Below are 25,642 nucleotides of genomic sequence, written 5' to 3'. Positions count from 1 at the left end.
CTAATTTATTATCTGTACATGCAATAAACATGCCCACAAACAATAACTTTTTCGTGTTTTGTTTATTTTTTTTTTTTTTAAATGTTGGAACTTCCTTCACATAGATCACCCTTTGTCAATACCAAAATAGGCAAAACAATTTATTCCGGAATCGATTTCCCGGCCCCGTCAGTGAAGCGTGAAGTCAGAATTTTCAATATCACTCCCAAGTTTAACGGCGCATAAACACCAACCGACAAACCACTTAATTTCCACTGACGTAATCGTCAATACCCCGTCGGCGGGTTTTGTTTGCTACCATATGATCCGCAGTGTACAAAGCGCGTACGGGGTTGAGGAGTTTTTGAAATAAAAACTATCGATCGGAACGATGACATCAGTAAAAAGGGTAGTGCGACAGGTTTTTGGTGTCATTCGCCCATCGCGTGCAAGAATATTCAATTTTAAACACGCATATGGCTGAAAGGATGGCGCCCCATTTATTATGTGAGTGTATCAGAAACGGAACACATTTCCCCATTGCTTCCGGTGTTGTTTGTTTCAGTTTTTTTGTTTTGACTTCCTTTTATGATTACGGACATGATGACACAATGTTGAGCTGTATCCTTCGCAAGGAGCGCAAAGCACTACCTTTGTTGGATCAATTTGAGGCCAATGTACTCGGGCACGTGAAGACAGGTTGTTTGGCTAAACAGGTAAGCCAAACGGTAACAGATGGTGGACAGCCTTGCATCTGCATGATGGAAGGTTACATCCGTGGTAAACTATTCCTTCTTTTTCTCTTCACATTGTATCCAACGTATTCAACCCACGATTTACGATAAAGACAGCAAGAGTTTTAGCTTTTTGGTCGAGATCTCGTGTTTAATATGAAGGAAAGTCATTCGTGGCTAAGCTACATCCGCCGCCTACTGCAAAGCAACGTGATTATTCATAAGAAATAGGCGATCGTAGGACGTTAGCCATTCACTTTCCGGGCGCTATAACACGCCTTTGCGTTTCTGCCCATGTGCACGTTTGCCGCGGAAGATTTCTTCCTACTTTCGGGTTCTTCCCCCGTTATAGGGCTCATTATGGGATTCAGCGTGTTATTTATAGTCGGTAAACCTCGAAGGGAGAATGCAATCGCTTTGGGCAGCGATGGAACATGAGCGTTGAGGCAGTTGCATATGTGCAGCATAAAAAGGAGTCCTCCGACACACCGAGGTGTCGTGGTCGTGATGCTAAATATAGAGCAGCACTGTTTCTTTAATAGGAAATAACGATTTCCAGCGGCACCACACCTTTTTTCTCGGACTCATTTAATAGCTGAGAATCGCTTAAGTTTGGATATGATGTGAGAATATATCACGAATATCATGAATAATATAAACAGATCTACATGCATTTTTCCTTCTGATGCATTTATTCTTTTGATGCAGAATAAACCCTTGAAGTGAACTCCAAATACGCATGACTCTACTTGAAAGATTAGTAGAGCACAACACTGGCATTTTTGGCACAGCCCGGTGGAGACGCGGACTAATTAAGCATTTAGTTTAGTGTTATTTGAATTCAATACTCAATACAATAATAGATTGTTTATATCAAATTTGCTTACTAACGCAATTAGTTAGCAATATGTAAAGTTGTGGACCCTAAGTTACTAATTGCAATAAACGCATTTTTATGAATTTGTTTCCCGTAAACATCTGTCTAGTTAATGTTCGTTTGCTTGTCTCAATAACCACCCTGTGCGCAAAGGCAGAAACGTCAAACCGTCGGTTCCAAGCCAGTGGTAAAAATATTTGTAGTTCATATTTGTGCTAGCAATATGTTCAAAAAGTGTTTATCAAACTATACAGGCCAACAGTAATGAAATGTGATATTTCTAAACACTCCCACAATTCACGATAAGTAATATTAATAAATGAAATAAATTATGCAACGGTAAACGTTCCCAATTTTCGGTTGCTCTCCCCTGATGTAAACAAAACAACTTCATCGTCGGATCAAACGTTCCAAAAGGCGCATTTCTTCAAAATTCATCATCATCCATATCAATTTCTACCACCCGACGATGGTTTGCGAAAAGTGTGAAAAGAAGCTGGGCAAAGTGATTACGCCGGATCCATGGAAAGCTGGTGCCAGGAACACCACCGAGGGTGGTGGTCGCAAAATCAACGAAAACAAAGCGCTTACGAGCGCAAAGGTACGATACAATCCGATGGCTGGAAATTTCGCACCCTGCCGGTAAGTAATAACCATTTTTTTACCATCACCTTAACTAACTGCAGAATACATACCTTTTTTCGTGCAGAATATGCAAGCAAAAAATTCATCAAGCTGGATCACATTACTGTCAGCAGTGCGCCTACAAGAAGGGAATCTGTGCGATGTGTGGCAAGAAGCTGTTGGATGTGAAAAACTATCGGCAATCGTCAACGTAAACACACACGCACACACACGATTAGATATAAATAATTGTGCACTACTAACGAAAGCAAGTTCGGATGTTGGCCTGCTACCGCATACACTTCTGGAGACGCAGTTTTCGTTCTATGTATATTCATGACTCACTTTACTCTTGGCAGATGAAATGCAATCTGTTTGACGCGGTTTTAAAAACTACACTACACTGTCTTCTGTACACTGGCTTTCTTGGTTTTCCCGAAGCACACTAGAACGCTCGGCTAACCGTCCGATCAATCGGTTCACCACCAACGGGCCTTTCGGTGGAACCGGAGGACGTGGAAGTCCCATCATCACCTCCCTCAGGTTTCTTCTTTCGCTGGGCATAACTCAGACTTGCTTTGTCGAAATCCAGCGGCATAATACCGAGATCTCCACTGTATCGATTCTTTGCAATCTGTAGATACTTCTTACCTCTTACCGACGTTAACCGTTTGTCCTGTATGATCAGCACGTTGTCCGCTTCCTGGGATGCTTTCGCACCGCCAAAAATTGAACTCGTCGTCAGCTCGTCGGAGTCGCGCTCCTTACGCGGATGGATGACCAGCGTCACGTGACAATTGCGCCTGGTGGCAAACGTTCGAAATGCGGCAATGATTGCGTCCTGCTTCCAGTAACGATCCAAATGCTTCGACTCATCCAGTACACCCATCATGAACTGCAAATTGTCGATGATGACGTGCTGAATGTCGTGCACGTACTGTGCGTGCTCGATCGCTTCCATCACGATCTTGATCGGTTGCTGCCCGTGGAAGGTCATAAAGTAAATCGGCAAACGTTCGAACGTATCTGCCCACTGCTCAAATTCAGCCAAGTTCTCGTCGAGCGGTCGTCCAACCATCTGTCGGAGCAGCGTAACTGCCAGCCTGGTGTTACGAATCTCGAACGATCCCCACAGTGTGGAAACACCCTGTTGGGCAAGATCGAGCGAATAGTCCGACATAAAGGTGGTCTTACCGCATCCGGTTGGTCCTGTCAGTACGGTTAACTCTCCCTTGCGATGGCCTTTAAGCAGTTTGTTCAGCGTAGGATAGCGTTTCCATTTTACACCCTGTACTTTATCGATGTTTTGCAAATCACTCAGCACATCTTGCCGTAGCGCTCGGAACGTGGTGATGGATTGATGCAAAATGGGTTGTGCTTTCGATAGAATTGTCTTTGGTTCCGTTCCTTCTTCCAACAGAGCTTTGTACGGTGTGGGATGCTGATCAGTTGGGCGCACAAACAGACACCGTCGCTCGTCGAGCTTCTTGGCATAGTTGCGGGCCGTATCCCAACCGGCTGTATCGTAGTTAAACCACAGTGTGAGCCGCTGGAAACGTTCCAATCCGGGCAGACACTGTTGAGGTAGCGTTTTCAAACCATGAGGAAGACAAACAGCCGTTGCTGGAAGAATAAAAACGACAATTTATTCGGTTTATATTAAAACTTGGCAATAGTTGCAATCTTACCATTTAGCTTCACACTGCCTAGGGCGAGCAGGTCAAGCACATTAAGTACGAGAATGGCATTAGTTTGACTTTGATCTTTGGTCTTTGCACCCATGTTGGACGGGGAGCATCTTAGGTAAATGAGACCACTTGCATTTGCCTCCGGCACCGTTCGTTCTCTAATCTCCCCATACGAACCAACGTGCAGTATCTTATACCCACTGGTACGATCTTCAACATCTACCAGCGGTATGAAGAGTTTCTGCTTTTCTTGCTGCCAATGAGCTTTCACGGCGAGCAGTGTTTCGGGTATTATATTCTGAAATTAATCCACCCTTTTAATACATTCGGTATGATTGACCAGACGCTATAAACGTACCTCCAAATGCAAACACCGTACCGCTTCACGAGCTCCTTCGATCGAATCCAACAACACAGCATCTCGGGGAATTGAATGCACTGTTCCCACCTGTTCACTTTTTAACTCCAAAAAGCCATCTCTAAGTTTCCTCAGTTCTTGAAGAGTTTTTGGGGCACGGTTGTACGGCGGGAAAAATTTCTCAATATGATCCCACCTCCCAAGGTACTGGCAGGACGAACACGTGAAATTGCCCGTTGTTTTGTTAACGAATATCTTTTTCCGGATTGCATCCGTGATGTCTTTCCCATCCGTCCCGGGCACAATATGGCACACAGGACATACTGTTTGAATGCAGGTAGGACCTTCAAAACTTTCACCCAGTATCGCACTAGCGCCTTTGATTGTTTTCTTCATCTGGTACAGCGAAATCGTTACCGGCTTTTGAGCGTCATCCGGTGGATGATTTGCTTCTGAGCTAAAACACCGCCCAGGAGAAATGGCATCGAACGGAGTAACATTGTAATCGACATTGGCGTTTTTATTACCGCTCGGAATACGATGTGAGCGAGTCAACGCTTTTGTATAGGAACATAACAAACGCTTCACAAGCATTACGCACTAACATCACAATGTGCAGGATAGTGTTCAAAAACAGTTTACCAAATAACTAATTTTTATCAAAACATAATTTGTTGCAATATTATTTCGCAATCTTGCCCGCTGCGAGAGCATAAAGGCACAACCTAGCAAAGAAAGGTAACAAAAGGATGCTGGAAAATAACCGCGTAATACAATGCGTGGGAATGGGGTTATGTTATTGTTTTGATTATGCACTCAAGATATCGGTAGACAAGGTGTGCAGAAGAGGTAGGCCTATATTCATCTTGAAACTGACAAAGAAATATAGAGGTCCTTGTGTGGAAATTTTCCAAACAGTTCCAAAAATGCATGATGTATGGTTTCTATAAATTTACAATAACATTTAACCCCTTGGGGAGTTCTAAAGCATGCTAAATATAATTCGATATCAGTATGTAACACAATCAGCATTTAAGCGGAATGTAATTTATCTTAATCTGCATCACTACTTCCAAAGAAATGGAGTGCATCTGTCCTTTGTAGTTAATTTATGTTTATTCACCATTTCATTGTTTGGATTATTCATTTTTTTCTCTTTCTCACATGCTCATAATAAATGGTTTTCTCTCGTACAGCTTTGCTATCGTAGAATGTTTCCCACCGCGGGCGGGAGTTGCGTATTTAATTGGTTGTTTAAAAACAAAAGGTTACACACAAAAGAGAGGGTATATGCTTTTGATAAAAGAAAATCAATATAAAATTTAACGAAAATCATACGAATCCAACGCACATCCTAAGCGCAACAGATGGGAAAGTGATTCAACGGTACTACTATCCGTAACTCGTGCTTTTGTCGGCAATGTTTATGTTTCGCTATGGACGTACGTGCGCTTATCTCTAAACAGCTAAACATTTGCTATTATAAATGTCCCTCCGTTCTGTGCTGTGGAATTGCGGCATCAAATATAAGCGGAAATATAATGATATATTATCGTAACGACCGACCCCGTGCCATCTAGGGGTGGGGTTATTTGCGGTATCCCTGCACCTCCACGTTGGCCAATTTACACTATTTCAAACTTATCCGTATAGAAAACTGTTTCGGCCGAGAATTTCACATCGCTACCATCTTCTACCAGCATTACTTTCGCGGGTGCTAGCTCGGCATAGGGAATTTTTGATGAAAATGTTATCTAGAATACAAAACATTGACTGTAATTGTAATGGAATGTGGGTTGAAACTTTATGCACACTTACATCAAGCGGGAAAAAGTCACCCGGAATGGAGCTGGGTACACTGAATTCCATCGAGCCCTGTTTGCTGGAAGCATCAATAACCGGAAGATTCCACAGTAATTGATTCTTCCGCGAATCATGATTGTAGTCACCATCGCACTCGGCAATCGATGGCGTAATACCCATTCTGGAGATCAATTCAATAGATTAGCTGAGTGATTTGTCCCAAAAAAAAGATTATACGTACGGTAGTGGGATCGTTATACAAACGTCCTGTAACTCCAACCGAGTATGCTCTAGCTCATACTCAATATTAACATCGCAACCACCCTCTGCATTTTCCGATGGCCAGCAATTAACTATAGAATTGATGTATATATACATATTAGCTATGGAACCATTCGTGCCTCCATTCGGCAATTCTTTACTCACTAGTCAATGGAACGGCAGATTCATCCTGTGTCTGGTAGCGCCACTTCAGTACACCAACGTCCGTGTTCAGCGGGAATGGCTTGGCCGGATTTTTCAACCCGATCTGATTCACGCTTCGGAACAGCTCCTTGTCCACGTTCGGATGCGTTTGCAGCTGAATGCCGCGCTGATCCGTATTATCCAGCTGTACTTTGATACGGCCATACTTTTCGTCCGATATACGCAATGAAAGTAATCCTGACAGCTCGAACGTTTGCAATCCACCATCGCGGCCAATACGAATCACCACCTTATCCTCCATGCGCAAATGAACTCTGAAAAGTGGCGTGATGGATGTGATGTTTGGTATAAGAATATCATTGCAATCCTACAACGCGCTTTTAGGGACTTACGAATCCATCGGTACATCCGAGACTGGCTTCGCCTTCGCAGACGTCGATGAGGCCGCAGTTGGCAGTGGCGTAGAAACCACCTTTTCGCCTTCGTTCTTGAGTTGATCGACGAAAGTGTCTGCATCGCGGGATTTTCCACCCAGTTTAAGCGCATTACGAGGAGCAGTTGATTTTCTGCATGAAAACGAAACCATTCACTGCTTGCACCGTTCACCATTTCTTCACAGATGCTTCAAAACAAGATACTTACGCAGCAGCTGGTGCAGGCTTGTTTATTTCGGCAATGTTAGCCGACGGTGTGCTGAGCGATGAAATACTATCACTAGATATACCACCACTGCTGCTGAAACTATTGCCAAATCCTCCTGGGCCGCTGCTACCGCTACCCCCACGGCCTCCCGATTGACCCTTCTTCATCTCCATGCGTTGACGCTGAAGTTCCTTAGCACGTTCACGCATCTTTTGCTTCGCTTCGCGTTCCTGAGTTTGCCGAACCGCTTGGTAGACTTTCTCCTCGTGCGAATCCATCTCGACGAACGTTTTAATCTGCGCCAGGTTGACGCTCTCACGGTAACCCAACGCAACGATTTCATCGAAGGCGAAGATCAAATCGAACGCATTCTCGATGATTTCTTTCTCCTCCAACGAACGGCAATATTCGGGAATCACCTTCGAGAATAGCCGGAGCGTTTCTAGATCCTCCAGAATGTTGCTTGCCTTCGTGGTGATCAGCAACATGTATAACTTTTCCAGCGGCTGATACACGTAGCGAACGGAATCCGTCTCAACGAATGTGTGTTGTTTGCCAGAAGTCATCAGCTTCGGAAATGCGGCCAACAATCCTTCGATGCGAGCCTTAGTCATTTCCACAAACTGTCGGGAAACGATTGCTGAAAAAGGGAGAAAGGAAATTGAGTTATTCAGAGATCGGTGATAAGAAACACACGCTTGGGAAGGAAGCATACTTTTCCCCGCTTTCGTACACACGGCAGCCGCTATTAACACCTGCAAAAGAAGGGCGAAGAAGTAGTGTTAATCCTCAGGACATTACCGAAAGAACTATCGTTGTACTTATACCATTTTGTACAGCTAAAACCGCACTGCTTTTCGTCCGAGAGGATTCACTCGCGCTGGCAAGTGTTTTTTCAGCAATTAGTGTGTGTGATTCCGGCTGACGTGTGAGCTAGTGACGTACTCCTCCCTCGAACGAATGTAATCCGTAAACTGGAGATTCAAGCAAACACCCAACACTATAAAAATATGACAATTGCTCTTCACAATCGCACCATTTTCCAAAACTGATAAACAGACAGAATTTAAACGCGTATGTAAGTAGATACGTACAACAAAAAGTAAGAGCAGTCTCCGGAATATTCACAACAAATGTGGCAAAGAATTTAACTCTTCAAATCAAATATAAACGCTGCAGATCGCAGCAAATGTCAAAGTCAAAGCGAGATGAAGTTCGAAGCTGAGTTCGAAATCGAAAGGCTAACAAATATTTTAAATTACGGTTGGGATCGTGTGGAATTGCCTTATTGCACATTTATTGTGTATTTGTTGAAATGAATATGATCTGTCATATTTTATGGCGTTGTGTATTTAACTCACAGAGTGGAAATGGTTAAGTATGTTTACGGTAATTTAAAAAGATCCGAATATTCGTTGACTGAATGGCTAAGCATGGGTCTCGTTTGGTTTACAACTTGTTACTTGTATATCTGTACATTTTTTATGAGGCCATCGATACAGATTACATTGGTGTTCGTTTGGTGTAACACAGTGTAGTTGCAAGGAGTTCGCTACATATGAATTCATAATTTAAATACCCCTCAAAATACCACTTTAAATAAAACAATTGATTACAATATTTTGAACAGTGTTCAATTTTATTCACCAATTTTGAAAACTTGTTCCCTCAGTTAAAACTAAACACTCCTATGCCGATACGCCAAACTTCTTATTCTTTTCGTCCTTGAACTGGAAGTGCAGATCCATGCAGTCCTGATTGGAGATGTTAACCCAGCCGGACGGCTTGATGTGGTACACACGCACGATACCGCCCGAATAAGCATCGCGGTGGGTGGCGTGATAGATAGCACGTCTGCCAAGGTCCTGTGCTTCCTCGTCGGTCAAATCCCAGTGATAGCCGGAATCGAGCACACCGTAAGCGTAGATCGAGCCACTGCCAACGGAGAACACCTTTCCGGGAGTTCGTGTGCCTTCCGAATCGATGTAGTACAGTTGCGGTCCCTGAGAATACAACATCACATTAGCAAAAGTGTTTACAACCGCAAGCACAATCGCATCTTACCCGCTTGTCGTATCCGGCCAACATCATGCCCATACTAAGTCCCATACCCTTGTAGTAATAGACTATGTTGGACATGATCTTACTCGCAGCAGCCACAGAAATACGTTCCTTGTTGCGCAGCTCATAGATGCGACACTCCTTGGCCAGCACGCGGTCCCAGTACACACAATCGGCCGCACCACCAGCCAACGTGCCCAGCAGATAGTCATTAATCTCTACAATTTTCTTCATCGTCTGCGAACCAATGAACTGGCCGCCGGTGGCACGAGAGTCGACAGCGAGAATTACTCCACCCTGGAACCGGAAGCCCAGTGTGGTGGTACCGTGATCGAAATCCATCTTGATGCCACTTGATTCACCTGCAGCTTGAAGTTTAGCCAGATTCAGCGCAGGCTGTAGAAAAGAAGAAAAGCAGAGTTACAGAAATTTGTTTGTCACAGACAAATGCACACACACGGCGGTTTAACCCTACATCTTGAAACGGTGGAACAGCAAGCGACATGTTGTTCTGTAGATTTTGCGTGTTCAGGGCGATGTCCCGATGAAACATATCATTGCCCATATCAAGACCGCGCGGGGAAAATCCGCAAAGTTCTGCTAGAGCCATTTTTACTACACTTTTCACTGAAATAAGCTGTGAAAACAAACTGAGCTGTTCCTGCTTTGCGGTGAGTTTGTAGACGACGATGATGACAAACAAAAATCTTTTTGACAGCTCACAGCCGTCAAGCAACGACGAAACCCTACAACAGTTGTAGCGTCTGGGGATTGTAAGGTTTTCTATTTGAAGCCACGCAGAAGAATCGATTTTATTCTTGCATTCGCATTGAATGTACTATCATTTGCATTGATTGTTCATAACATATACCTACAACGATACCGTAAAATCTTAATATTTAAGTGATACTTACCTATATATTACTTCTGGTGTATTTGTTAAAATTAACTACATAAATTGTTCGGCAAGAAAGTTTGTGTACTAGGCTCGAAATCGAATGGCTACTTCAAGCACCTGTATACTTTTGGTCGTGTGGAGTTTGAGCGATTGACTGTATTTTCCACACGTAAGTTGATTAATTCTTTGCATAACCACCAGCAAATGAATAACATAAGGTTTCAGTATACATAAAAGTAGCAAATTAACAAACAAAACAAAATCTATTGATAGAGTTTTATTCGGTTTTTCAGAACATGGCAATCATCACTACAAAACGCCCGATGGAACAGAGGCTTCAAACAAAAAGGTAGCTATACACATATGAAAACAATTTCACAGTCAAACCCAGAACAGCACGCCACACATTACAAAACGAACCACTTCCCAACAAACTGTTGGGTCATTTCCTTACATCGGGTTGGGACTAGCAGCATCGTAGTTCTTCAACACGGTCGATGTTGGTGACGGTGTTTGACTCACATCTGGGCTGCTTCCGAACAGACTCGGACTGCTGATGGTCAGCTTCGGATAGCTGTCGATCGGCTGGAAACCGCACGTTTTCGGTAGCTGCTGGCGGGGTAAGCTGTTACTGCAACAGGGATGTAATGCTGGTGGCTTATCGTCCTGCGCCGGATGGTTGCTTGTATCGCTGTCCGTTAGCGCCTGCCCGGGATGATGCACCGGAACGTGTATTCCCCACAGTTCGGTTACTTTCCTTCTGTTCCACTGAGCCAGCAGATTTTCCTGCTGACTGTTGTTTGCTGCCTCCAGTGGTGGCGGCGGTGGAGGGAACTGGTGCTGCTGGCGTGGAGGCGGATGGTGCGGATGGGGCTGCTGCTGGGGCGGACACTTGTGTTGGAGATTGTGCTGGAAGTGCTGGAGCGGCTGCTGTTGTTGGTGCTGCTGGTGCTGTTGTTGTAGGTGCGGGTGCGACAGGCTGTTGTAGTGCACCGGTTCCGGTGGCGTAGCTGGATTCATCATAAACTTGCTCAGGGGCGTACTGCTGTGCATCATATGGCTGCTGATAGCCCTGGTACTGCTGCTGATCGTAGATCTGCTGTTGATCGTATTGCTCTGCGTAGCCCTCGTACTGCTGCTGGTCGGTGTACTGCTGTTGCGAGGGATCATATCCGGCTGCAGATTGATCGTCCAGCGCCGTGTACTGTTGCTGTTCTCCCGACTGGTAAGCGAACTCGCCGTACTGTTGCTGGGCTGAGTATTGCTGTGCTGTGGCGGGATCAACGGCGTCCGCTGTACCGTATGGCTGCGATCCTGCCACTGATTGCATCGACTGCCGTGAGGCTCTCTGGTCGGCCACGGATTCGCGCGACAATCGTCCGCTGCTTCCCGATGTTGCACCACCTCCGACGCTGTCCGGTTTAGCGGAATCACCGGTTCGTGCGAGACGCTCCGGTTCCACAGCACGTCCATACTCCGACTCCTTTGGAATGCCTCCGGACCGCACGGCTTCTTCGTTGGTGACCGACGATCGGGACAATCGCGATTCGCTGCGCTTACTGGGGTCAACGTAATCGGCGACGGAATTGTTTCGCGACAGCTCGGGCGGCTGTTTCGGTGGGGCGTACTGCTGTCGATCGGATGTGCGTGATTCGGGTCGGGATGACTTTCCGCCAGCGTTTCCGTACTGCCGGCCAGCTCCGACAGCACCGGTTGCTGCATCATCGAATGTGTCCGAGTTGGCTGGCATGGTTCTACCATTGCTGACCGGTGGTGCATAGCGGGCGGCATTGCTTCCGGGTCGTGATCCTGAGTTGACAGCTGTGGAAATTTTGGGAAATCATTAGAAAGTCGTGACGATCATGATATCGGTATCGATCGCATAAAACGAGCAAAATGAAAAAGGCGTTGGTGCTGGGCTGAGGCGTTCTCGAACCACCGGCGACCACATTTCCCTACGGGTGCAATGAAAAGCGAGGTCAGCGGAGAGGTGAGGAGAAAATTTGTGTGCCACGAAACGCCTTCGGCGGCACCTCAATGCGTGAGAACTGGTTGAAAGTTTGTGCAAGAATCACAATAGAAGACCGAGTATTGCTTGTTCGCCGGTGATTAGGGCACAATTTTCGACAAACAATAAGTGGCCCAAAGCGTAAGAATTATGCTAATATATTTTGCTTTTGCAAAAAACCAATGCAAACGCGATGCTACGACCAAGCGTGGTGTTTGCCAGCACCCCGCGCCGGCTGTTCCCATAGCAGTGCAGGTGAGAATGGGAACTTCTTGGGTGGCTAGAATGAAGTTGTCTGCAATCGTGGGTGTGTGTCTATGTTTTTGTGTCGAGTGTCTGAGCCATGCAAACTGAAGCATACTTTTGTCCGCTACTTCCTACGCGGGCGGATGTTTTGCGCCTTTGTTTAACAATTTCTGTGCGGTACCTTCGTAACTGTTCACATCATCACGGTTCGGGGAAGGGCTAGCGTATGCGGCGGTTACGCTTGCATCAGGTACCACACCAGAAGCAACGACACCGCCCGGATAGCTGGCGCCACTATCAGCCTGATTGTACAAAGTTGCCTGCAGATCGTTCGAATAGCGATTGTCATCCAGTGCGGGATTTGTCGAAGCGTACTGATTAGTGTCGTTGCTAGTAGCAGTAGCGGAAGGATTGGTAGTATTAATATGTTTTGAGAGATATTCTAAATTTTCCTGCAGATAATCTATCTCCTGCCTGCGTGGACGCCACCGCAGGATCGCACAATGAAGTGTGGTGGGGCAGAGAAAAAGGAAAGAGAGAAAGAGAAACGGAAAGTTAGATGAGTTTCCGCTCCGGAAATACCGTACCTGGTCGTGATGGGACACGGCTGAATCATCGTTCACCGGTTCGCGAAGATCGCCACCGGAACTCGCCACACTAGACTTCCGAAATGCGGGACTGATCTGCTTATAGTTGTGCCAGATTTGTTTCAATCGTTCCATCAGTTCGGAATTCGTTTGGCGTAGCTCCCGCTTTTCCTCCCTTTTACGGCGGTTTCAAGATTCGAACATACATACACGGCGGAGGCCAAATAAAATGAGGGAAGGAGTATGAAACGAAACGATAAAGCGACCAAATGATGAGTGATGATGAGACTACCAAACTAACCAATGCTAAACCGATTCTTAAGTGGATATATTTACACAAACTTAAACACGAACTCAACTAGGAGGAAAGGTGCTCGGCAAAGGACTATAAACTGCATGATGAAGAGTACACGGAAGCTTGTTAACAAAAACGCATACGTACTATCGCTTCCAAAGATCGCTAGAATCAACACTAGGGAATGAAGCGCTGGAAGGTGTGTTAATGTGACTGTTGTCCCTTCTAATGGGATTTAAGACACCGCGTCACGCTGGTCATCACCGGTGCTATCGTTTGCGGTAGCGCGGCGACCAATGCGCACATTGACGTCGATCTTAATAGGGTGCGAGGGTCGATCGCACTGCACCTGCTGCTGCCCGTCGCTCAACGTGTGCCCTTTGCCATCGGTTTGCCTCACAAAGGGACGCGAGCAGGGGCGAGTAGTGCTGCTGCTGCTGCAGGAGTTTGCCACAAACTGTTGAATGTTCCGTGACGTTGTGGTGTTCTCCAAGAGGTTCTTGCTGTCGACCTTCTGGTAGTTGCTGTGTGCCTGCTTCATCTTCCGGAGCTTTTCGGAGGAAGCCAGGACAGCGCTGTTGGCAGTGTTCGTAGCCGGCGTTAGTATCCGTGAAACGCACCCGTTTTCTTCGCTCGCGCCTAGCAAAGAGGCGCTCGCATAGTTTGGCCCAGACCGAGATGCAGCGTACAGTTCAATGGGATGATGATGAAGATGACGGGAGGCATGGAGCAATGGAGGAGCTGGTGTTAGTAAAAGGGGAAGTCAACGCGTGCACAAACCAACACAAAATTGCCAAAACACGACCCTAGTAAATCGGTTAGTAGCTAGTCGCTAGTGCAGACGAACTTAGACAAAGGCATTAAACATGAAAGACGCTCGGTGATGCACCGAACTCTCGAACTTCCTGAAGTTCCGGAAGAATTAAGTAATACGTTCTTGTTACGTCACAGCCAAAGTTTAAACATGTACAATTCTGATATGCGCACATGGTGTACAATATGTACAGTGATGAATGATTGTCTAATGCAGCACTAGTTCTGCACTATTTCCGCTAAAATGGAACACTAACGTTAACAAAGCATACATGTGTGTGGTTAACTGGAAACTAAATTAAACACAAGCTCGGTTACGCAAACGAATACATTACAATAAACCAAACCAAACGTAAACACACAATGAGAAGAAAGGGCAATCAAGGGTATCTTTCAAGTACTTATGCTTCTGTGTGGTGTCCTCTAACTTATGCGTCAAGCTTTTGCATTCTGCAGTTAGTTTTTCCATGAGCTGTTTTTGATCTTGTATCATGCCCTCGAGTTCGGAAACGGTGTTGGCTGGAACGGGTTGGATGCAATGCGTACCGGAAAGAAAGAGCGGAAAGAAGAACATTTGGTTTTTGAGGCGGTTTTGGAGGCAGAACGGCGAGCAGATCGTGTGGTCCAACAGAACCAACGTTGGGCGAATGAATCGGGATATAAACCGGGACGGTTTGAGAACACGATGCAAACCGTGCATCTTGCTTCCATACTAATCTTTTACCCTTTTATTTTAGCAAATGTAAAATAGCTCATGGATAAACTATTGAGAACGACCCGCTCAATCGTCTAAATGTACCAGGGTGTTTATGCACATACAAACATTCACGTCAAGATAGACTGATAGACCACAATTCGAACTCACACTTGCAGGCCGTGATGAAGTTTTGCTGGTAAATCATAAGTAAGCAAGGGAATAGCGTGCACAGGCATAGAATTATATCTTCACCAGATGTGGATAACAGAGAAGAAGGGAAAACTTAAGCCAATTAACTGTGAACAAACACAACAGTGAACCAATCGTGAAGATCCGCACAGAGCGAACCAGGGGAACAATTTCCACTAGAACAACTAACCATTAACACGGCTAATGAAAGGTGTTTTGTATGGAACGCAAATGATACAACGTAAACAATAGAGATGTACACGCGAAACAATGATCGATGGTTTGGCGGCACCGATATTGTAACAGAAGTGTGTGGATTGTGTGAGTTTTTGGATTAGAATTTTTTGTTTGTTTGTTTTGGGTTTCAATAGCTTACCCATAGCGTGTTTAATTGTTTCTGAGTCAGCATTGTGGACACATTAGAGCACTATCAACACGTGTAAATGGGCATGTGGTTACTTACTGTGTTTAGCCTCCATATCGGATATGATTTTAGCGAGCTCCTTCGAGGGTCGCGTCTCTCTGTTGAGTTCTCCAAGCGTAAGCTACAAATGTTAGAATTCTCGTATAGTTTTTGTGACGAAATTTAGATATCACGCTCGCGTGCCTTAACGTACTTCCTTCTCTAGCGAAGCTACTTCATCGCCAAGCTTAAGATTCTCTCGCTTCGAGTGCAGCAAGTCCGCATCAGCACGATCCAGTCGCTGACGAAGGGATGTGATTTCGGCATTCAGACGCGATACTTCCACCTTCGCTTGACGCTCGGTACGCTCGAGTTGGAGTCTTGCAGATAGTACAACGGAAACGTTACTGGAATACTGATGTACACGAATAAACCGCGTAGTCCTTACCTCAGCGAAGTGATCTCCTGTTCCAGAGATTGTTTTTCGGCGCTTCCCTGGTTCAGGTCCGACATGAAGATGGCCGACTTGTTCTTCAGCTCCATCTTCAGCTCGTCGATCTGGGAGTTCTTTTGGTTTAGTTCGCGCTTATAGTCGGACTCGATACGTTTCATGCGCTCTACCTCGAGCTGCAGCTTGGTAGCGTGTTCCCACTGACTGCTAAGGTCTCCACCGAGTTGATCCACGTGGTACGTGTAGCGCCGTTCGGCACTGGCACGCTCATCCGCAATGCGTTTTGCCATCTCGTGCTGCACTTCACGCACCCGCTCATGCTGGCGTTCAAGTTCATCCTGCAAAAAACGCAAGATACTGATTAGCGCACTGTAGCTGTTGCATAAGTAGCAAGTACATCATACCTTTAAGCGTCGAATTTCTATCTCTGCCTGATTGCGCTCGAATGCTACCTGCTCGATCATGTCGCGGCTTCGCTGCGATTTGCTGAAATTGCACGCCTCCGTATCCTTTAGCTGATCGATCGAAAGTTGCAGCTTGCGGACCGTCTCTTCAAGGTTTTGTTTGTCGCTAAAAAAAGCAGCACAAACACATAAAGCTCCTTGCTGAAGTTCGTTCTAACTGAGAATACATAATACACTTCACTTACCGCTGAAGATTTTCCACTTGCTTCCGGTAAGCGTCAGAATTACCGATGTCACTTGCACCGTGCAACAGTTTGCGCTTGTTCTCCTCGTTCTCGTTGAACAGTTTCTTCAGATCGATCTGTGACTGTGCCAGCTGCGCCTCGAGCTCGCTGATGCGCGACTCAAACACGATGCTTGGACCAGACAGCGGTCCCTTACTCTTACCACGGTCCCCGTAATCGACATCCTCACTTTCGGAGGAATCAAGTTGATATAAAGCCTTGGACCGGGATCGATTTGTGAGGGCTTCGTTCTCCGATACAACCTCCTTTACCTTCTTCAGTAAGGTTGAAAGCTCTTCCTGTAAACGACAAATAATGTTAGTCAGGTATTTGATTTTCTTCTCAGAATGAAAACCAACCCTGCAGTACTGCGATTCGCGTTCCAGTTGTTCAATGTAACCTTCTTGCTTTTCAATAAATCCCAAAAGTTCGGGTGGTGGTTGCGCCACCTCAAGACTTTGCGCAGCGTGCACTGTTGTAAAGAAATTCACACGTCAATCAACGATTTTATCGATCGTCTTTCACATCTTCACCTACCTGATGGTGCTGGGTGTAAGCTGGAGCTAGATAGGGCCGATTTCAGCGGTCCTGCTGCAGTATCCTTGCTCAGAAAGCTATATCTACGGCCCAGAGTGTTTCCGTAGCGGGAAACAGCAGTCGATGGAAAGTACTTGGACACCTCCGTGATAGAGGGACGTTCCACGACGGACTGACTGTCGGACGCTTCTGATTTGCCATCGTCAACGGTACGATAGTAGAAGGATGTGGCTGCCTTGGTCGGTTCGTAAGCTTCCGTCAGCAGGAACTTCAAACGATTCACAGCCTCACGGTACGCGTAGTCGGTAAAATCGAATGTTTTCTTCTTGTAAAGCGGTGTCTCAATTTTCTCGGTGGACGTTTTCCTGTTGCGTGGGGGAAAATAACGTGGAAAAGTTATGTATATTATGTGTACAAACGTTTGAAGACGTTTATTCATTCAATATCTTTGCCGTAGTGCGAAATATTACTCTGTATCCATGGTTTTGTTGTGTAATACTTTAACCAACACCACTTGCTTAACTTTTTACGACATTTTAAGTGAAATCTATCGTTGTTTTAAGCATTTTTAACAATACACACAGCACGGGTGTCACTTTACTTTGGCAAGAAAATGAATGCCGTCTGTTTGGTTAGCGTAAACAATGATCGCCATGGCGCTGGTTGTCCCTGGCAACGCAAGTGTACACGCGTGCGCACGGTGTCGTTACTCCGTAGCACGCGATCCTCACTGAACCACACAAGCGTTTTTTAATTGGGGGGGAAAGTTACTGTTGCAGGCCGTAGAACGTGCGGACAAGTTGGTAGACGCGTTTCTAAATTTTCGCAATTAAAGGCGCAACATATTGCGACAAAATGATAATGTTGTTAGTTTTCCTTAGAAGTTACGGTAGCTCCCATTGCAAAATGGGACAGCTTGACAATTTCCCTGTGGCGTGGGGTACAATGCCTTATTAATCATAAATAGTAGCAATTAATGAAGTTTTTAGTATGTAGAATTTAAGAACTAGCTTTTCACTTTAATTATGTTTTCGAAACGGAATAAAGAATGGTAAATTTGTCTTACAGTACAGATCATTAAGTACAGTAATGATCAAGATCTTCCTATTTTACATGCTGTTTGTAATAGTTAATATTTTTTTAAACATTGTTTCGTATCTGATTCGTATCTAGCGTTTTGCTAAATTGGCGTATTAATGATTGTGAATACAAGTACATTCTCATTCGATATTTATTTTGTTAATACTAACGCACATAATTGCTACTTTATCTTATTTACCAATAATATCTCAGGAATACGAAATCCTATTCCAAGTGGAATAGCACAGATATTTAAGAATATCTTAAAATAGGTGACTGGGACATTATTTTCATTAAGACATCTTGAGAAGCGAGATACTTTAAGAAAAATAATTCAATTATTTCTTAAATATCATGATTTTTCCTTACTTGCTTCGAATTCTGTGCAAAAAGATATTCTTATGGTTGTCTGTTATCAGTTTATCACAATTTGAAACAATATTTAAAACAATTAAAATCTTCGCATTTGTAACTCAATTTTATCCGTACTGTGCATACTACAAAACCCATAGTCAGCCCATAATTAAATTGACCCAAGAAGTATTACTGGTATGGATTATTAGTATAACTGACGGCGCTTTTCAATTATCACCTATTACCAATTAAAACAAGTTAGACCCTTGGACGTAAATTTGATTAATTACACTTCCTATAAGGATCACTACATTCTTCTAGGTGAAAAAGACGATTCAACGTGCTTAACACAGAATTAGTACAGAATGAAAATAAAATCCCAATTCCCAAGTGAAGTTATAATTATTCAACAGTCAGTACGATGGATACACGTTTAACAGGAATTTCAACAGATTCCTTTCCGTACAGCGTTACAGTCCATAATAATGTTCACTATTATTGAGCATTAGGTACACGTTTAAATATCGATCATTCTCCTTGCCTTAGCTTTGGTTTCTTCACTTTGGACATTATCACATCCTTGTCGAACACACTTTTGGACCGAATTCCCGTGGCAGGAGCACTGTATCCTTTGCTGCCGAGGTAGGTGAGCGAGGAATACGGTTTCGAGCCATATCCCAAGTATCCGAGCGAATCCGCTGTATTTAACCCGTATCCAGTTTTCATGGCGTGTCTTATGTACAGATCGCTTTTGAGGACTTCACTAAAAAATCACAACTATTCACACAACCAAACGGAACTAAAACGAAACCTTATCACCGTCGGCAAAATGGTAGCCGTGCCTATCGAGACAATCTTCGCGACGTACCGGAACTGAAGAACCCGCGGACAAGACGTGCCAGCCTTTTATAGGCAGCGACCCCGACCCCCGACGGAGATACTCTTCGGGATACTCGTCACAAGCGCATCCTGCCACATGCCATGCCCAAATCAACACAGTACCTAGCAACAGACAATCCGAACAGCATTCATCGTGTCCGATCGATCTCGTACCGAATGGGTCTATTTGTTGGAATGCCAGGATGGAAAATTCCTTCAGACCTTGGGTAAGCTAACACGGTGGACGGTGACGATCGACCCCCGTTTTCGGTCGTGTTCTTTGCCGTGCGGAAAAGCTTTAGCGGGGCATGATTAATCATCGTTGCGTGCATGGTTAGCATAAACCGTACGGCGGGCAAAAGTTTCCGGGCCCCCGGGGCAGCGGGCAGCATACGGGCGGGAGCTTTTATGATAAACAAATTTTGGCACAAAATTTATATGTCGCTACCACCCGCCTAGAGTTGGGTAAACCTGCGGAAATTCACCGCGTGTACAGTCGTCAAGTGGTTTGCATCGATTTGATGTTTTATTGTGTGTGTGTTTTTTTTTCTTTGTCATTTTCATTCCCTTTGCTGATAAACGAATCGTGAAAAGCGCACATTTTATGGGAAATTGCGAATTTTCATCGGTTTTGGTTTTTCTATTTTAGCATTGCAGCCAGCATTAAGTGGCGTAATTTGATGACGAAATGATACGGGAATAGGCATACCCGTATAAAAATGTTTGATTCCCATGACAGTTTTTAATGAATACTGACAATTAGAGAGTAAACCACTATCTTTAATAAATAAAAAGGTTGGTAAAAAGACTTGACAATGTCATACGTAGACTGGAAACGCTTGCTTGTCACAATTTCCATTTTATTATCGCAGCCAGTCTCTCCTTTTTTCCCACAATATCTTCTATTTTATTATACATTGGTGAGACCACATCAACCATAAACAACGATGTATGTCCCGATAGCCGCATATCGTCATCATGTGTATGTAGAAAAATTATTTCTCATGCAGGCGCCTTCTGTTTGTGAAAGTAATAAAGTCATAAAAGCGACAAACATTGCCGAAAAAAGTGATTTTTTCTTCAGCTCAGCTCCCGACGAACACACAACATAAAATTGCGCCATTTGCAAATGATCGAGCTCACCGTTCGAGATCAATACCAGAACGGTGAATAATGTTGATGGGTGGTGTCGAATAAAATATTCCCTTCCTTTTCCATTTTTGAACCCCATCGAAGGGGGTTGGAGAATTTGAAAGGGAAATTAAATTTTAACAGCGAAAATTATGTGACCAGCCGGCCCATTTCGACAATGGTGGCAAGGGGATTGCGAAACCGTTTAATGTTGGCACGCCGCTGCCCAATAAGAGTGGGCGTTCTAATTGGTTCGAACGCTTTAAACGCTGGGACGGTGTTGATAACGGTGCCGGCGGTTAGGACCGGGGGTTAGGATAGAACCGGATGACGACGGCAATAGGCTTTTAGCTTAAATATTTATTTTTACGACACTTCTCCATTCCATTGCCGACCGAATGTCTGAAGAACGTGTGCCTGCGCCCTCACGGTTTGCCCTTCGATCGTGAGCCGTGCGGTACGGCCACAATGGTGACTGTGGAAGATTTTCTCGCTGGTGCACAAGTCATTCTTGGGCCCTTTTTTTCCGGGCTGGTTGTGGTCGGGATGGCTGACAGAGCTGGACAGAGTGCGTACACCAACCGCGACTACATGGTGTGTTGCGATCCCAAGCAGTGGTTACAATCGAAAACCAATAAATAACAATCACGGCACGGCAAGTATAATGCAACCGCGCAAAGGAACGTTTGTAACGCATTGTGATTAATCACCTTTGTCCAGATGTGTTACAGCGGTGTTACAGCGTCAACGTGTGTTGAGTGCGTCCGGCGGTATGTCTGGACGCACCTTTCGCTAATGGAGCCGGTGGGCCGGGCTGTAATAGCCTGCCGGAATCAAGAGCTTCCACGGTACCCATGTAATTGACGCATTGTCGACATGTTCGGGTGCGCTTGGTCACGGTCAACAATCATCGAACAGCGGATCGGTTCCGCTTCGGTCCGAGTGAACACCAGAATTTTGGGTAAACAGTCGGACGTTTGGTGCTGCGATTGAGTATATCGATTAGTTTGGCATTGAAAAATTAAACGTTTGGTACAGATGTTTCACTACGCGATTAAAACAGCTCGCCATAAACGAGAATTCTGTATTGAAAGAACGTATCTTCAAATCCTTCAATTTAAAATTAATATAGTTACATCTTAAACCTCCAATATCCTAAATTTGTTATGTCTATTTTGAACGTTATTTCGCCCAGCTGCGGCATCTAATGTTCGCGTCCAATCACCTCATCTAATGCACCGTGGCTTATCTGTACGGTTAAAATCACAACAAACTAACCACATGCTTAAACGATCGATTATTGCCCACCGGCACGCATAGGCCAGGCCAGGCACCGCGAACAACCCCATTGAACCGAACCAATTTGACATTTATTGTACCGTAACTGGGCGCCACCAAGCACGGCCGGCGGTCCCCCTTGAGTAAAGTTACGATCGTCCGCCAGTCCACCGAACTTAGCAAAACGGAAGAAAGAAACGTTCCCGCCCCGACATAGGCCACAGCAAATATTGCACCAAATTAGTCACCCGATCATAAGGCTAACGCTGCTTTTTTTTCACTGTTGATCCGGTAAAGCATATGGTGGAATTTAAATTATTGCTTGGTGTCTCTTTGGCCTTGTCGCGGTGGTGCGTATGCTGGCACGTTTTGTCATTGCTATCGCACGAAAGGAAGGAATTTTAGGATTGTATTATTTGACTGGATCAATCTGATCTGACGCCAACGCTTCAGAAGTTTGAAGAAAGAAGGAAGTTTGTTTGTTTTTTTGTGTGTATGTGCTATTGATCAGTTCAGTTAGGATTTCCGTACAGATTTTGGGTCAACCATAGGTAGTCTTAACGATTTCACCTTTTTGTCCCTTAACAGTGGCTGAAAAAAGATTTCCCTATGCACGCAATTCCGGCATATTGTATCTGTCGCTCCAAAGATCCCAACCATGGAATGGAGTGGCCGTTGATGGGAAAGGAATGACATTAGGAGGCGTAAAAAAACGTCCCGTCGCCATTTGAAGGTTACGCAAAGTCGTCGGCAAAAGTTTTTTCAATATCTCCCCAATTCTTCAAACAGTTGAAGAATCGGAACTATCACGACGTTCTGCACGAGGAAGGGACACGGATAAGCTACAAGTAAATGGCGAAAGTAAACAAACCCATGGGAGCCAGCCCATGTGCTGGATGGGAAAGAATGGGAAATAAGGGTCTTGGCACGCAAAAAGTAGGTTAAAAGGTAAATGGAACAGTTCGAAACATTACACCAAGTAGTTCCGAACTGTGTGAATACGGTGTGAAATTATTAGACTTTTAGCAATATTATAAAAGTTATGCCCTTAACTTGTCTTATGAGTTTTGATAAGTGTAGATATTTTGTAGTGTAGATTTTTCTCTATTGTATTTAAATATCATCAAACAAAAATAATTAACACTTTAAAGTATTCCTTTACATAGTACTGGAATATTATTCGAAAGAGTGAGTAGAAAAGAGAAGTTCGCCGAGTACCCCTGGGATGTCTCCAAACTAATGTGAATTCTACTTTACATTCAGATTACATTAGATTTAAAACAATACGGCCGAATAAAATAAGAATGAAAAGGAAAGAAGATGTATGTTTTAGACTATTCTCCTTACAAAGACCCAAAGCGAGTAACAAACTTGAGTTAACTAAATAGATCAAATATCAAATGATTAAACAATAGTAATATCGAAGAATTTTTGCAAAACATTAGTTTATTATTAATTCTTTGATCTTGTGTATTTTTCTATTTATCTATCTATTTGTTTTATTCATTTAGTATTTATGTCTTTCTTGAAATGATTATTTACTTATTAATTGTTCTATTTATTATTTTTCTATTTTGTTGTTGTTGTTGTTTTGTATTGTATTGTTTTGTATTGTTTTATCTATTTTTCTATTTTGCTTTGCATGTCTTTTGGATTTCTTTTCTTTAATTCCAGCGTGCTTTTTGATCTATTTATCATCTTATCAATTTTTCTAGTATATGAATTGTTTTTTGTTTAAACAAATACATGATTTAATTAATCAATAATACAACTCTAAAGCAAAATGTACCTTTGACTGTTAAGCTCCTGATTTGACATACAATTTACCAATAGCATCGGCGGCAAGTATGTCAATTATGGTAATGCATGTCTTATTTTAAACACGCTTTTTTATATGCCAAATTAGAGCACAGAAATATTGTTATGTTACGTAACTGCCGAAACATGTGCAACGCTCTGCGCCATATCAGTAAAGAACCAAATATAACTTCGACACGCTCCACGATCTTCATGGTCACTTGACAAGAACATCGTGAGCGCAAACAAACCGTAATGTGATTTTTACCATTACAGCACCGTACATGCACTCGCTCAGCACATATCTTAATTCAACATCGCAGCGTGGATTGGCCCGTGTTGAGCAATGCGTAAAGTCGCGAAATTTGTGTACGCGAAATATGGAAACCGGCTGATCGGCTGGCAGAATTGTGGCAAGGGCTACAGTAATATATCGCGCCCGGGCAGCGCAGCCATGCCCGGAACTATCTCAGGTATGGTTTGTCATCGTGTGGGACTCCCCTTCTTTCCCTTTTACGCCGTGTCGCATACATCATGCGGGAGTAAGATCTTGGCTGATTTTGACTTACTTTTGAGAGCACGTGGAACGCATTGCCGCATGGGGTTTGATGGAGAATTTTCATGGGCGGACTGGTGGTCCGGTAGAATACGATATGCCGGCAGCCGTAGAGTGTTGAAATGGCTCGATTGCGTTATTTCAACCCCATAAGAGGCAAAGCATTGAAACGTTTTCATCCGCCCCCTTGCTGGTCAAGGTCCTATATTATATAATTAAATTTCTTCTGTTTGAATTAAACTGTATTGGGAAAGGGATAAAAATGGAATATATGTAATCCTTCATCTTCTATTTTAACAATATTGTTCCCTTCTCATTTTCTTTGGGATGTTGCATTGCAGGCTGTGATTAATTATCGGAATTATCGGATACCACAACATAACATATTTTACTTTGATTGGCTTCATTTCCAGTTAGAATTACGAATTTATTTTTTTTTCAAATTTGCATACCGAAATCCAATAAATAAGAAAGAATATTTAAATAATCGAGATGATATAGTTAATTCACTTTTAACTCTCTTTATTTGACTTTAAATTGTTTGTTTGCCACGTGATCGAAGGGAATAAAATTTCATAAAATCACCATGCTATATTTTCGCTTCCTACATCTGCTGACCTACTGCAACAGAGAAAATGCATTTATCTTCCTAAAGTGCCTCCCAAAAACCAGTTCCATCAATGGCAGTGCACCGTATCACCACGCTCAACCGGTCCACTGCTTTGTCGTTTCGCTCGGTTTCGGTGGTCTAGGTCGTTGTCATGTTGTGATCGCGATCGTGGATTTAGCATAGCAAACCGACGATCATTCGATGCCAATCTTCCCCCTCCGAATTGGACCACTGGCAAAAAGCGGCGTCATTTCACACATTGGAGTGAAAAACACTTGAAACAAAAAAAAAACAACCCGAACGCGACAGCCAGAAGTTGCACTAGTTGGCAGCGCAGCGATGATGATCGATCGTGGAATTTGCATGAAAATGCGCTCCGGATTGCATCAAGGGGGAGAAGGTTTTTTTGCTTGGAGAGTTTAGGTTTCCTCGAGTTATTTTTTTGTTTGTTTGGTTTTTGGTTTTATTTGTGTCTCCATCGGTTTTGAAACTGGGCGGCCGGTTTTACAGTGTGCCTATTCATCCACGGTTGTTCGGGGTGTTTTTTGATCGGTTGAGTGATTGGAAGACATTGGAATATTGATTAGATTAGGCAGACGGTTTGGCAGCTTTTTTTAGCTTTTACTTTTGCAAGCAATGAATACATTTTGCTGATGTTCGTTACTGTTTGAGCAAATGGCCTAAGCGGCCTGAGAATATCGTTTCGCTTGTTTGTTTTATAATTCTAAATGTTCTACCAGTCAATAAGTTATTTTTAGATATCTTTCAATTGTCTTTTCAACTATTTTGAAAAACTTTTTCATTTTGTTAGAAATGTTTATTTTTGATAATTTAGTTTTCATTTGTATAACGTTAACATGTGGTAAAAAATTACTATTCACTTAACTATGTTAGATATTTATTTCTAGACATTGCCTTCCAGGTTGGTAGCCGTGGTTCTAATCAATGAATGA

The 25,642-nt window shown here is 43.8% G+C and overlaps 5 protein-coding genes across 5 annotated transcripts; 1 reads left to right on the top strand and 4 right to left on the bottom strand.

Moving 5' to 3' along the window:
* The first annotated feature begins 1,915 nt into the window (after nucleotides 1-1,915).
* Nucleotides 1,916-2,605, top strand: LOC128309785 (cysteine-rich PDZ-binding protein). The gene is made up of 2 exons (XM_053046256.1): nucleotides 1,916-2,232; nucleotides 2,300-2,605. Exons 1-2 carry the CDS (start codon nucleotides 2,060-2,062, stop codon nucleotides 2,427-2,429), a joined length of 303 nt encoding a protein of 100 aa, XP_052902216.1. The 5' UTR covers nucleotides 1,916-2,059; the 3' UTR covers nucleotides 2,430-2,605.
* Nucleotides 2,543-5,025, bottom strand: LOC128309784 (mitochondrial DNA helicase). The gene is made up of 3 exons (XM_053046255.1): nucleotides 4,261-5,025; nucleotides 3,903-4,200; nucleotides 2,543-3,837 (listed from the first exon to the last, which is right to left on the bottom strand). Exons 1-3 carry the CDS (start codon nucleotides 4,852-4,854, stop codon nucleotides 2,660-2,662), a joined length of 2,070 nt encoding a protein of 689 aa, XP_052902215.1. The 5' UTR covers nucleotides 4,855-5,025; the 3' UTR covers nucleotides 2,543-2,659.
* A 355-nt stretch (nucleotides 5,026-5,380) lies between these two features.
* Nucleotides 5,381-8,266, bottom strand: LOC128310224 (coatomer subunit delta). The gene is made up of 9 exons (XM_053046811.1): nucleotides 8,226-8,266; nucleotides 7,959-8,105; nucleotides 7,847-7,886; nucleotides 7,132-7,771; nucleotides 6,882-7,055; nucleotides 6,490-6,803; nucleotides 6,305-6,416; nucleotides 6,079-6,244; nucleotides 5,381-6,014 (listed from the first exon to the last, which is right to left on the bottom strand). Exons 2-9 carry the CDS (start codon nucleotides 7,959-7,961, stop codon nucleotides 5,886-5,888), a joined length of 1,578 nt encoding a protein of 525 aa, XP_052902771.1. The 5' UTR covers nucleotides 7,962-8,105; nucleotides 8,226-8,266; the 3' UTR covers nucleotides 5,381-5,885.
* A 483-nt stretch (nucleotides 8,267-8,749) lies between these two features.
* LOC128310653 (proteasome subunit beta type-5-like) lies at nucleotides 8,750-9,869 on the bottom strand. The gene is made up of 3 exons (XM_053047351.1): nucleotides 9,668-9,869; nucleotides 9,196-9,588; nucleotides 8,750-9,134 (listed from the first exon to the last, which is right to left on the bottom strand). The coding sequence occupies exons 1-3, from the start codon at nucleotides 9,800-9,802 to the stop codon at nucleotides 8,820-8,822; spliced, it is 843 nt and encodes a 280-aa protein (XP_052903311.1). The 5' UTR covers nucleotides 9,803-9,869; the 3' UTR covers nucleotides 8,750-8,819.
* A 510-nt stretch (nucleotides 9,870-10,379) lies between these two features.
* Nucleotides 10,380-19,164, bottom strand: LOC128297434 (serine/arginine repetitive matrix protein 1). The gene is made up of 11 exons (XM_053033069.1): nucleotides 18,980-19,164; nucleotides 17,005-17,369; nucleotides 16,827-16,939; nucleotides 16,429-16,766; nucleotides 16,184-16,349; nucleotides 15,777-16,117; nucleotides 15,543-15,708; nucleotides 15,389-15,470; nucleotides 14,441-14,558; nucleotides 12,932-13,106; nucleotides 10,380-11,911 (listed from the first exon to the last, which is right to left on the bottom strand). Exons 1-11 carry the CDS (start codon nucleotides 19,162-19,164, stop codon nucleotides 10,541-10,543), a joined length of 3,420 nt encoding a protein of 1,139 aa, XP_052889029.1. The 3' UTR covers nucleotides 10,380-10,540.
* Nucleotides 19,165-25,642: the final 6,478 nt, after the last annotated feature.

The sequence above is a fragment of the Anopheles moucheti genome, chromosome 2, assembly GCF_943734755.1.
Source record: "Anopheles moucheti chromosome 2, idAnoMoucSN_F20_07, whole genome shotgun sequence".
NCBI lineage: Eukaryota > Metazoa > Arthropoda > Insecta > Diptera > Culicidae > Anopheles > Anopheles moucheti.
Note: the sequence above shows the minus strand (reverse complement) of the source record. Positions and strands in the feature narration are given on the sequence as shown.